This window comes from Stylophora pistillata, chromosome 3 (assembly GCF_964205215.1).
Source record: "Stylophora pistillata chromosome 3, jaStyPist1.2, whole genome shotgun sequence".
Lineage (NCBI taxonomy): Eukaryota > Metazoa > Cnidaria > Anthozoa > Scleractinia > Pocilloporidae > Stylophora > Stylophora pistillata.
In genome coordinates, this window is record NC_142521.1 from 7081521 (window position 1) to 7093311 (window position 11791).

Genomic DNA, 11791 nt, shown 5'->3' on the forward strand with positions numbered 1-11791 from the left:
GCCCAGTTTTTCAAGGAGCAGATTACGCCATCTAATGGAAGAATGGCCACCCAGCGGATGTGTTGACGGAACGTACTGCATGTGTTATCTACTGCATAGGAATTCATCCACTGGATAGCGTTATCCACCCTACGAACAACCGAGTCCACTTGTCTTCATGCCAGAGGGACTTCTGTAAGAGATATCTTAGGCTTCGATTAAAAAGGAAAAATAAAAAGATAAAAAAACAAGCAAAGTAAGTTAAGTACAGCTTCTTGACAGTTGATGTAGGTGCGTTAAAAGCGTGACTTTAGTGCTTCTCATTGAAGAGGCAAAACCGCTACTGGTGAATACTGCCCTTAAAAGCAGTAATTCTTTTCGACACCAAGAAACTAACTGTTCTCTTCACCCTTTCATATCTGAAAAGAGGTCTTCATACGTGTATAGAGACCTCGTGCGTAGGTTATTTAAACGCAAGTTAACCTTTGTCAATCAAAAGACACGTTGTAATCTGTCTTTACTTTAGACAGACATTTATGTCAACGTAGCTTTTGGTGAAGAGTATCAAGAGGGCCCCAAACTAGGAAATCGATTGTCCGAAACCACGATGTTCATTATACTTCGTTCAAAAAGCCCCTTTTGGGTTTGAATTAAACACGTTCGCTGAAATTTCACCGTGAAAGGTAATGCTTAAAAGCATTGTTATCCAAAGGATCGATAAACGGTCTTAAGCTATTCACTCGTCCAATTTTTAGAATTGGAAACTTTAGTAGCTACTTTTGTTTTAATTTTTTTCTGCGTGATAGGTCTCTATGGAAGGGAGTTCTCAAGCGTATGGAAGGGAAGTGGAGAGTAATAGAGTGTAAAATTTTTTCAACCATCCTGTGATAAAATATTTGTAACGATTAATACAGATAGGCTCCAGATTTCAGTAATATACACAACTGAGGCTACATATAACAATTGTTTGTGAATTTCGAACATTCAGTGGGCAAGTCAGTGAAGAATTAAAAAACTCATCTTTTAATTGCATCTTCATGCCCTGTGCAGCACGAATTGAGCACTAACATTAATAGTAAACGCGTCACGCTTGTAATTAGACTGTGTGATAGGACTGGTGATGGAGTGGTCCTCCATATTTGCATTCGGTTTATTTGCATCATTTCATTTTGATGGGAAAGTTAAAAAAAAAAAACATAAAACCAAAATTAATCATCCCAACGGCCAATCAGAAGAGAGGAAAGTACCTTTAAAGAGCCAATGACAACTGAAAGTAAAATAACCAAACTGGTTACAGTTTTGTGTCTGGTTTGTTGAGAGAAAGGCGGTAGTTTTCTGGACCAATTGCAGTGCAAACTAAAGCAAACACCAATACAATCTCGTATAACGTTCAACACTAGTAAGAATTACTTTAAAACTAAATTGCCTTTCTAAACATTGTCAAGTCGCAAGGAAAAAATGTTGATTATACAGATTAACAATGAAAAACTTTAATACTTGAAACTTCATTCTCAGGCTCACTTCATCCTCAACAACCCACATTCATTCTTCACCCCGTTTTTTCATCAGGCCTGGTAACTGGTTTTTCCTTCTCTTGTCCAAGTGCTTTCAGATGTGAAATATGAGCACCAAGCGCCTGAAGGAAGCCCTCCTTATAATTGTACCTCACACCAAACTCCTTGCACGTCTCACGGACGATGGGAGTAATTTGAGGATAGTAAAACTGACTTATGCCTGGGAAGAGATGATGGGCTGTCTGATGATTGAGAGCTCCTGCAAAATAAGGGAAAGGATGATTGGTACCCTAAGTGTACATGCTCAGGCTCCCACATAACTCTGTCCTACATTGTATGGACGGCATTGAATGACACAAATGACGCCCACATAACTCTGTCCTACATTGTATGGACGGCATTGAATGACACAAATGACGCCCACATAACTCTGTCTTATATTGTATGGACGGCATTGAATGACACAAATGACGCCCACATAACTCTGTCCTACATTGTATGGACGGCATTGAATGACACAAATGACGCCCACATGACTCTGTCTTATATTGTATGGACGGCACTGAATGACACAAATGACGCCCACATGACTCTGTCCCATATTGTATGGACGGCACTGAATGACACAAATGACGCCCACATGACTTTGTCTTATATTGTATGGACGGCATTGAATGACACAAATGACGCCCACATGACTCTGTCCTATATTGTATGGACGGCACTGAATGACACAAATGACGAAAGGAACCAATTAAGACTCTAGAACGTATTTTTTCAGGCGGAGCTCAGAGATATCATTTAGCTCTCTCCATCTGGCCTAACTTAAAACTCGGATGACACTATGCAACTGATAAATCAAAGTCCAGTGGAAAATAATAACCGTAAAGCGGACTGTACTACTCATCAGATAGAGATATATCCAGTGAACAGCGTTATCCATCCCTCGAACAACCATAGCCAGTTGTTCAGGCACTGGTATGGGATGCAAATTGCTTGTATTAAATTCTGAAATGTGGGTCGGTCTACCCGGTATTTGTTTTCTTGGCAAATACTTCAGAAGTTTTGTCTATTGTAAAGAAAATCAGAGGCAATTAACCCGGCTCTACATTAAAGATTTTACATTTTTGTTTTATCTCTCGCAAACACGAGAGGTTTCAGAGACGAAACAAAACAATACATAACAAAAAAAAATTACAAAATAGAATAGCCAGTCATATGAGATGACAAACACTCAGGTGGACAAACCGTAACTAATGAATATGAATATAGTTTATATCTGACCACTTGCAGCCTAGAGGCTGAATTACGGGTGCAGTGTGAGGTTGAGAACAGACGTCAGCATATCAGGCGCCTCTGGCAGCCGCTTCAGTCTATCGATCTCACCTTCCCACCCATCCCACCCCAGGGGAGGACATCCATCACTCAGTAATCTCGTGTGTGGGAAATTAACGTCTCCTACCCCAACCCTGCAGGAGACGGGACCTCCATTTATTCGTCCTGATCCGAGAAGACTAGAATATCTAACCATTTCTTGATGTTATAGAATGGTAGCAAATTCTTCTCAATCATTTTAAGACCTTGAGTGTTGGTCCGGCCGGGGCTCGAACCCTCGACCTCCCGCACAACAGTCCAGCGCTCTATCCATTGAGCTAACCGGGAGGCGTCCTATACGTCACCTGTAAAAACATTCCAGAACCAACTGTCTGTTGCATAGTCCAGCGTTGACTCGATCTGAAGCTCTGCCCTAAAAGTAGAACGATTTGTTCCTGGTAAGTGTTATTTACTGTCAGAAATGAAATTGTTGAAATGTCATTCAGCTCTTTGGTAACAGGTTAAGAGAAGTGTTACATACCAATCCCTTTTCACTGTTCCTTTTTCATCAGGCTGCGGCCATTCGACCTAGAAATACAACAAAAAAGGGAAATGGGTAATATTTGTGTACAATCGCAAACGTTAAACTTCATTTAAGTCAGATGTAGTTGTAAATTACGAGGTGGTTCAAGAAAAAAAGAAAATTCTTTTCAAATTGTTTTAATTTGAAACATTCGTAAGTAACTGTAAAATTTTCTCTCTCAGTTTCAGGCGAAGAAGGTTGCCTGTGTCTCAAGTGATGTGACGCGAGGTGGCGATGAATTTCACAGTACTATGCCATTTGCCGATTTCCTCTTGTGGTCTGACGATATTGTTATGGAGGGCGCCCATATTTTTTTTCTGGAGAGCGTGGCGTTACGTAGTTACTAAAAATAGAATGAAGAAGTTTCTAGAACATTTAGTCATGCTGACTCAGCGAGAACTCTTGATAGAACCTTCTAGAACCGTTAGTCAGCATATTTACCTTATGACGTAATAGTAGAGTAATGCAGTAAATGGTTTGAACCCGGGGGTAACATGTGAAGGTATAGTCTGATCGTCCGGGTGAGTGTAGTCCTGAGAAGGACTGTTGTCGGTGGTAGTGACTGACGTTTCGACAACCTGTGCGGAAGTCATCATCAGAGTCAAGTGAATGATTGTTGTCATTAGAATGTTCTTATTCCAGTTCGTGTGAAATGATCGGTTGGTTTTTCCGTGATGTTATTGGCTGTAAGACTCAAGTGACGTAAGTCGGTCGTGATTGGTCTGTTTCGATCTGTCGGTATTGTTAGGTCGTTCTTTTTCGGTCGTTTGCGATGTTTATGTCGTGAATGAGTCGTTTGTATGGAGCGGGTAGTTGTTGACATCTGTTTAGGGGAGTCTGTTCTAAGTTAGTAAACCAGCTTTCCAGAGTCAGTCGTTGAAAATAGTCAGTGCTGTAGGTTAGGCATTGCGCAGAGTCCCAGTCAATGTTGTGGTTGGTAAGTCGATGGTGTTCAGCAATGTGATTGCTGACATCACCTTTCCTCGTCGCCCGTCTGTGTTCAGTCAGTCTTGTTGTGAGGTTTCTGCCAGTCTCACCGATGTAGGCGGCTTGGCAGTCGGAACAACTCAGTCAGTCTTGTTGTGAGGTTTCTGCCAGTCTCACCGATGTAGGAGGCTTGGCAGTCGGAACAACTCAGTCAGTCTTGTTGTGAGGTTTCTGCCAGTCTCACCGATGTAGGAGGCTTGGCAGTCGGAACAATTGTTCCGACTGCCAAGCCTCCTACATCGGTGAGACCGGCAGAAACCTCACAACAAGACTGACTGAACACAGACGGGCGACGAGGAAAGGTGATGTCAGCAATCACATTACTGAACACCATCGACTTACCAACCACAACATTGACTGGGACTCTGCGCAATGCCTAACCTACAGCACTGACTATTTTCAACGACTGACTCTGGAAAGCTGGTTTACTAACTTAGAACAGACTCCCCTAAACAGATGTCAACAACTACCCGCTCCATACAAACGACTCATTCACGACATAAACATCACAAACGACCGAAAAAGAACGACCTAACTTTACCGACAGATCCAAACAGACCAATCACGACCGACTTACGTCACTTGAGTCTTACAGCCAATAACATCACGGCAAAACCAACCGATCATTTCACACGAACTGGAATAAGAACATTCTAATGACAACAATCATTCACTTGACTCTGATGATGACTTCCGCACAGGTTGTCGAAACGTCAGTCACTACCACCGACAACAGTCCTTCTCAGGACTACACTTACCCGGACGATCAGACTACACCTTCACTAGTAGAGTAATGTTACTAAAAATAGCAGTATTACAGATCTCTAGAACATTCTGGAACTTTTGTGAAAGGTATATAAAGAGTCGCGATCAGTTAAAAGTTAGGCCTTTATAGTGAGTTAGTACTGCCGTTACGAACAGCCCAGAGGAGCGAGAGTCGGACAGAGTTGTTGAAATTATTTACTGGAATCGTCAGCCTTGTGGAAGGCTGCCTTGGAAAAGTGTTGTGGAAATTGATGAACGACAAGGAGCTTTAAAGAGAACCGTGAATTGTGCGGTAGTGCACTGAGATTGAAGTTATAGTTTTATAGAGGGCTCTAAGATAAGAAGATAGTCATTGTACTGGTTATTGATATCGTTCCGTAGTTATTACGTTAGTCAATAAAGTAGTTGATTTACCACGAGTTGTATCTTTCTGGCGGTTTGGAAAATACCGTAACAATATAATTACATCAAAATTAAATTTAAAACTCCAAATCCATTGTTATTGAAGCGGAAAAAAATCATTATTACACGCTCAGACAATCGGGAACAAGTAAAATGCCTTCTTGATCACAATAAGCCATACGTTTCGTTTCATATCGAGATAACTTTAATCTGGAGAGCACTTCCAAACAAATTAAACATACCTCGCTTACAACATGAGATGCCTGAAATATAAGAGCCAACTAATAACCTCCTGCCATCTCAACGAGAAACAAGAGAGCAACCTAATATTTAAAACCGATTAATTAAAATTTGCATGGAATTGGATGATTGCACCGTTTTGATGACAAAGTTCAGCAACCATAAGTATACCTATTCTAGATTTATTCCCTGCCAACATTGTACAAGTTTACCCTGCTACAAGAGGACAGTCAAACAGAACTTTCGAGTATACTATCTATAACATGTGGGAACAATTTCACAAACTGGCATTTGCTTTCATTTCCCTTAATCAAAGATTGTTTCCTTCATTAATTTTGTTTGCTGAAATCAATGGCTTTCAATCCTAGATTCTTGACCGGATTCAAAGATTGTACCATCGTCGTTTTTCCTCGACGCTCTTCACTCGAACTGCGTAGCTTCAGCTTGTGACGAAACCTCCCGATACATTGACTATAGTAAGACTGATTGGGACAAACCGCAGAAGCTTACCATTTTCCAAAATGATAGCAGCATCCAGGGAAGAATCACTTTGTGCACGAAAAAAACAAAGTTTTCCACTAAAAAACACAATTACATGCGATTTTGAGGGTGGATTGACACGCATGGTACCTGAGAAAATTGAACAGAACAATAAATAAGTATGTAATATGTAATATGAAATATGTAATATAGTTTATTTCTGGCCGCTTGCAGCCCTGAGGCGTCAACGATCGTACATTCTATCTGAGATAGCTAACAGGAGTTGTTGCTTCAACGTATCGACGCGAGTTGTGTGTTTCAGTTGATGGCAAAAAATAATACCCTGTTACTAGACGTATCAGGATCGACCGAAAAGTACTGCTACCTTACATTTAAGCGAAAGATGAGGATTGTGGCAGCCTCCTTATCCCCCTCCTCACAAATCTTTTTTGTAAAAACATGACCGATTGTTTTTTTTTTGTCTTTCACTTTCAGTCCGAGCAAACCATGAAAAGTGCTATCCAGTCTACCTTCAAGTTAAAAGAAGTTAGCGGTATTTCGTCTCTTAAAATCATCCAAGGTTTTTTTTTTGTTTTTTTGAAAAGTAACACAATTCTTTGTAGTATGTCATATTCAGGATAAATATATCAAAAAATTTTTGTTAAACTAAGTTCTGAACTCACTGTTTTTCAGGGATATAAATGTAGTGAAATCCTGAAGATAAGTCTTGAAGCCTAGCTGTTGTAAACAAAGAAGTTCATGCAAGCATAATGTTAATCAAAAAACACTCATTTAGCTTAAGAAACGTGAGTGCAAGTGAATTACTTTCACAAAATAAAGAGAAAAGGGGCCTTCTGAAACATAATCCATCAACTTACCAAGCAATACAGTAAAGGCATATATACATGCTGGTTAAAGTACCGAGGCAACCAATTCTGGCTCCATTTGATTCGTCTTATATCTGGCTTCTGTTGAGAATTGGAAAAGATCCATTTAACGATGGAAGCCTTAACGCTATCATGGCCTTACATTCGTGTTTTAAAACAACAAAATTTTCCAGTCCATCTTGGAATTTGAAAGCGCAAGCCCATTGCCATTGCCCCAGCCACTCCCAACTTAATCGAGTTATTGAAGGTAATTAACGTCGCTTATCTCTCCAAGTTACGCTTTGTCAAAATTTATCAGATATTTCTCAATCTGTGGACTTTAAAATAACAGAAACTTGTCGTCCTCGCAATCGGTTGTTATTGAAAACCATGCATTAATCTCGTCACAAGCAACTGCAACAATGTCGTGACCAGTCACAAGTTAAGTGCAGAGAAACTTCATCTTGGAACTCTCGCTTCCTCGAAACGCACCATAATGTACGCTCATCTGAAATCGGTTTCCTTTTGCAGTCGAACGCTGCAGCTCTTACCCCTTCCGACAGTTCAACCAAATATTCTTTTCTTGAAATGGCGAAGAAATCAGATTTCCTTTGGTAAGAAATTACTCTTCCTTCCGAGAAAACGAGCCAAAACGGGAAAAAAGTTAATGCTAATCGAAAAAGAAGTACTTCTTGTGATTTAATCACTCTGTAAATTTAAAAAACTAGAAGTAACATAAACCAGGACCCTAAAAATAAAACCTGAACAAAGCACATGATAGTGTTAATAATAAATACTTACTTTTTTTGCAGTGCTGATGTCGGAAACGACCCCATCGATGTTGGTGAACGGATGATGACCAAATACATGCTGAGATAGTGGAATTGATATCGTTAAAATGATTATAAATATAATAAAGAATACTTTTTATGATAAGTTAACTGTCTTATCTTGATCGGAAAGCTCGAGATCGCATAGCTCAGCTCGATGGGGGGTCTAAAAAGAAAAAAGAAAGACAAATGTATTGAGGCCTAAATTTAATTTCTAGTTAGTTAAAAGCATGCCTACAATGATTTCTTGGACTGTGTTTATGGAAGCATGTTTGGAGGTAAGGGCGGAACCAAGGAAACCATGCTTCTAGCCACATCTGGAGCCAAGTTTTGGGATTGTGTATAAATGCCTCTCTAGAATAACCTCCAAAACCTTTTTAAAAACCATGTTTGGTACCTTGCCTAGAAACAACAGTCTAAAATCCAATTTTGAAACCCTTTTGGAACTCTCCGGTTAGAACCAGTCTGAAAAAGACTTAACAAGTAGTCTGGAAACATGTCTGGAACACTGTTTAGACCATGGCTCGAACAATGCTGTACTCGAACTGTGGCTGCACAGGCCTGAGGTACCATGTTTGGAAACTTGCCTAACACCATTGTAGATCGCAAACGCCTTCTTTGTTTATTGTTCTTGTTCAAACAGTGCTAATTGTAGTAAAAACATTGCGTGCGTTTTCTTTCTTTCGTTGTAGCTTTCCTAGTGTACTTAGCTTAGTTTCTATTGTAATAGGTTTTCGTTCGCCGTTTTATTTGCAATTTTAACCGTGTCGTTTCGCCTTGTTTGTTTGTCTCCTCGAAACCAGTGTTGAAAATTATGTTAGAGTTGTTTCTCCTTATCAGTAAAAGAATCAGTCACCCACGGCAGTTATAACAATGTGTGTCTCAAACTGCGCTAGATTAAGTGGTTTTTTTTGACAGAATATTCACAGTCTCAGTCAAGGGTTCAACGATTTCAGCTGAACTCATATTGCAACCTACTTTTAGCAACTGACCAAAAGGACCTCTGATTTTAATGGTGGTGTCGCACTAAATAAAGTCCTGGTGACAACACCACCACACAACCCGAACAACTCTAGCTTGTTAAGAATTTCAAGGTTAAGCTCAAACTTCGAGCTAACCTTTAGAATTTTATTACCAACCTGATGTACCCAAACGAAGTATGACGCTCCATTTATATAGTCATGCATATGGCCAACTAGTCTCCACACAAAAGGATTATTTTGTCACTGCAAAATGACTGAAACATAACAAGAAAAGAAATTTCGGTTTAATTTCAAGAGTGAGCGTCGATATAGTTAAATGTTCCGCTTTGTCGAGACCCACATTCAAACCAGCTTGTAGCTGAACTGAGGTAAACTATTTCACGTACGTTTGCCAAGCATTTAGTAAATAGTTCTAGAGTTCTTTAAAAATATGCATTTTGCTGAAATTTGTTACGTCATAGTTTCGCAAATTTTTTTAAAATTCTCAGTCCAACAATGTGATTAAAGCTTTATACTGCAAGGCCAAGAAACGTTTAGAATATGACGTAAGATAGAGTAAAAATTAACGTATTTCTGTCAGAATTTTTACTTTTTTATCTTCCAGAGCGTCTTAGAGTAATTTATAAATGATCACTTGATAAGTAATCTGTCAACAAATAGTCGAAATTGCTGTTGCCGTTAGAGAAACTCTACTTTGAGAAAACGATGGAGAGCTACTTTGGTTTAGCTTGGCTTCAAAATAAATCCAGAGAAAATAGTAATTACTATTTTATTGTTAGTTGGGTCCCTGGTGAACGAACTTAATTTGTATTCAGTGACGGCCTATTATAGTCAATAAAAATTTAAAAGTCTCTCCCATGTTGTTTTCATTTGGTTTTTGTGTGTCGTTTCTGTCGGTTACAAAGATAAAAATACACGATTTCATTTACCTTGCATCGTGAATGTTTAAGATGGCCAATGTTGAGATTCCAGTGAAATAAACTATCACAAGGTAGTTGGAATCTTAATGTTTAATAGAACGAAGAACTTACAGTGCAAGCGAATCCTAGCACGAGGTAAGACTAACGTGATTGGCTAACAAGAGTCACACGACAACAAGCGATTGCGTGACAATAACGTTACAGCCAATAAGGCAGTGAACCATCCATGCAAAAATCCCGCGACACAAGCCAAGAAGAAATTTTGTGCGGTTAAGAATAACTATGAATTAAAAATTAAAAAATAATAATAAACCTTGTCTCTTTTGGTAAGACCACAAACAGTTCAAGGACAATCGATACCAATAAGATTTAGCCATTATTGATGACAATTCCATCCAAACTCAGGATTTAGTTACGTCGATTCCCTCAAAACTTTGGCCATATGTCCCACGTCTTTATCCCTCCATTTTAGATTCTTTTATACATTCAAAAAATGATAACGATAACAGTAACTTCCAATAACTTCACGATAAAAAATATATATTATCTTCGAAGTTTATTTCCTCAATAAAGATTATTATTATGAAAGATGTTGAGAAAGTATACTTGTAAATTCGTGTGATCTGAGGTTTAAGGTATCAGATTGGATTTATTTGATAAGGCTCAAAAGACTTATACGTTGTGAAGACTTTGATGCGACAGTTGATTCCTGTTTGTGGTGTTTACACTTGATAATTGAATTAAACCTAATTTGGTGTCTCTTAGAAGGTTGCTAAAGCCGCTGTCCGTTGCAGCACACAAGGTGATCAGCGGCACAATTAGCAAGAACATGACGGTTGAAGAGTACACAGACAGAGCTGAATAATGAAATGCTACGTCAGAGGGTCTGCGGTTAACAACGCGGGCTCAAGTGTCCTAGGTCTTAAATTTAGCGAAATTAGCGGAAAATAATAAGGGCTGACTTTTAAAACCGAGGAACTCTGTTTTCGTCGAAGGCATTTTCCTATTCCCAGAGGTTTTAAGGAGAAAATTAATTTTTGAAAATTTTTAGGGGTTGTACCAAGTTTTTGGAGGTTGTTCTGTAAAAGAAACGCGGCAAGGAAGACGACGCCTCGAAGTAACAGAATAGGAAATCAACCTTGCGAACGATTCAAAATCCGTGTTTCCGCGGCAAAACTTGGCGCATGCGTATACGTTATTCAGCTCTGTCGAGTACACAATGTTTCCTGTCCTGAGAATGGCAACAAGTTAAAAAATAGGATTGTATCAAAACTATTTTTCAACTTAGGTGATGAAACCAAACTATCTCTCTTTGGCTTTCCTCTTCCGTCACGCTAATGGTCACACAAGCAACAGGCTCCTAAGGTCACAGTTCTTTGATCATTTTTTGACACTGCAGGCAAGACTGCTCCGATATCTGATGACTTGTAATGTCAAGTGCGACGAAACCACATTTTTTGTAAAATTCAACAGCATTTAGAGAAGAATTCACCTTAACGCGTACGGCTCCATATTCCTTTGCTCTGTTCTCGAGTTCCTTTACCAGCGCTGTTCCAACCCCCTTTACGCCGCAGTCAGGATCAGCAAACAGTCCCCTGATCTGCATAGCTTTTCCGTCAGCAGTTTCATTCGAATCTGCTTCTGTAAGTGTATCTGCAATTAGATGACCAAACCCCACAACTCTTCTGTCCCGAGCGATCTCGGCCACTATAATTTCATTCGCTGCTATAAAAGGTAGATACTTCGCTTTTTCCTGCCTAGCAACCCAAGCAGAAACATCTTCCGTGCTATAGCGGGTAGAACATTTCTTTTTGATGGCTTCAGTGTGGATTCTGTAAATGTCCTCCGCGTCGGTTTCGATCGCGTTTCTAATCCTAAAGGTCTCCATTTTACTCCGCGTCAGCAATCTTATCTGAACAGCGGTTGAC

The 11791-nt window shown here is 39.6% G+C and overlaps 1 protein-coding gene and 1 pseudogene across 2 annotated transcripts; both read right to left on the reverse strand.

Moving 5' to 3' along the window:
- Positions 1-986: 986 nt before the first annotated feature.
- Positions 987-9177, reverse strand: LOC111334484 (uncharacterized; annotated as a pseudogene). Its single transcript, XR_015998570.1, has 9 exons — positions 9100-9177; positions 7932-8000; positions 7143-7232; positions 6948-7002; positions 6295-6414; positions 5787-5867; positions 3349-3395; positions 3173-3240; positions 987-1752 (listed from the first exon to the last, which is right to left on the reverse strand). The product of XR_015998570.1 is annotated as an uncharacterized LOC111334484 (transcript).
- A 758-nt stretch (positions 9178-9935) lies between these two features.
- On the reverse strand, positions 9936-11780 carry LOC111334526 (uncharacterized). Its single transcript, XM_022940285.2, has one exon. It carries the CDS (start codon positions 11749-11751, stop codon positions 11230-11232), a length of 522 nt encoding a protein of 173 aa, XP_022796020.1. The 5' UTR covers positions 11752-11780; the 3' UTR covers positions 9936-11229.
- Between the last annotated feature and the right edge of the window lie 11 nt (positions 11781-11791).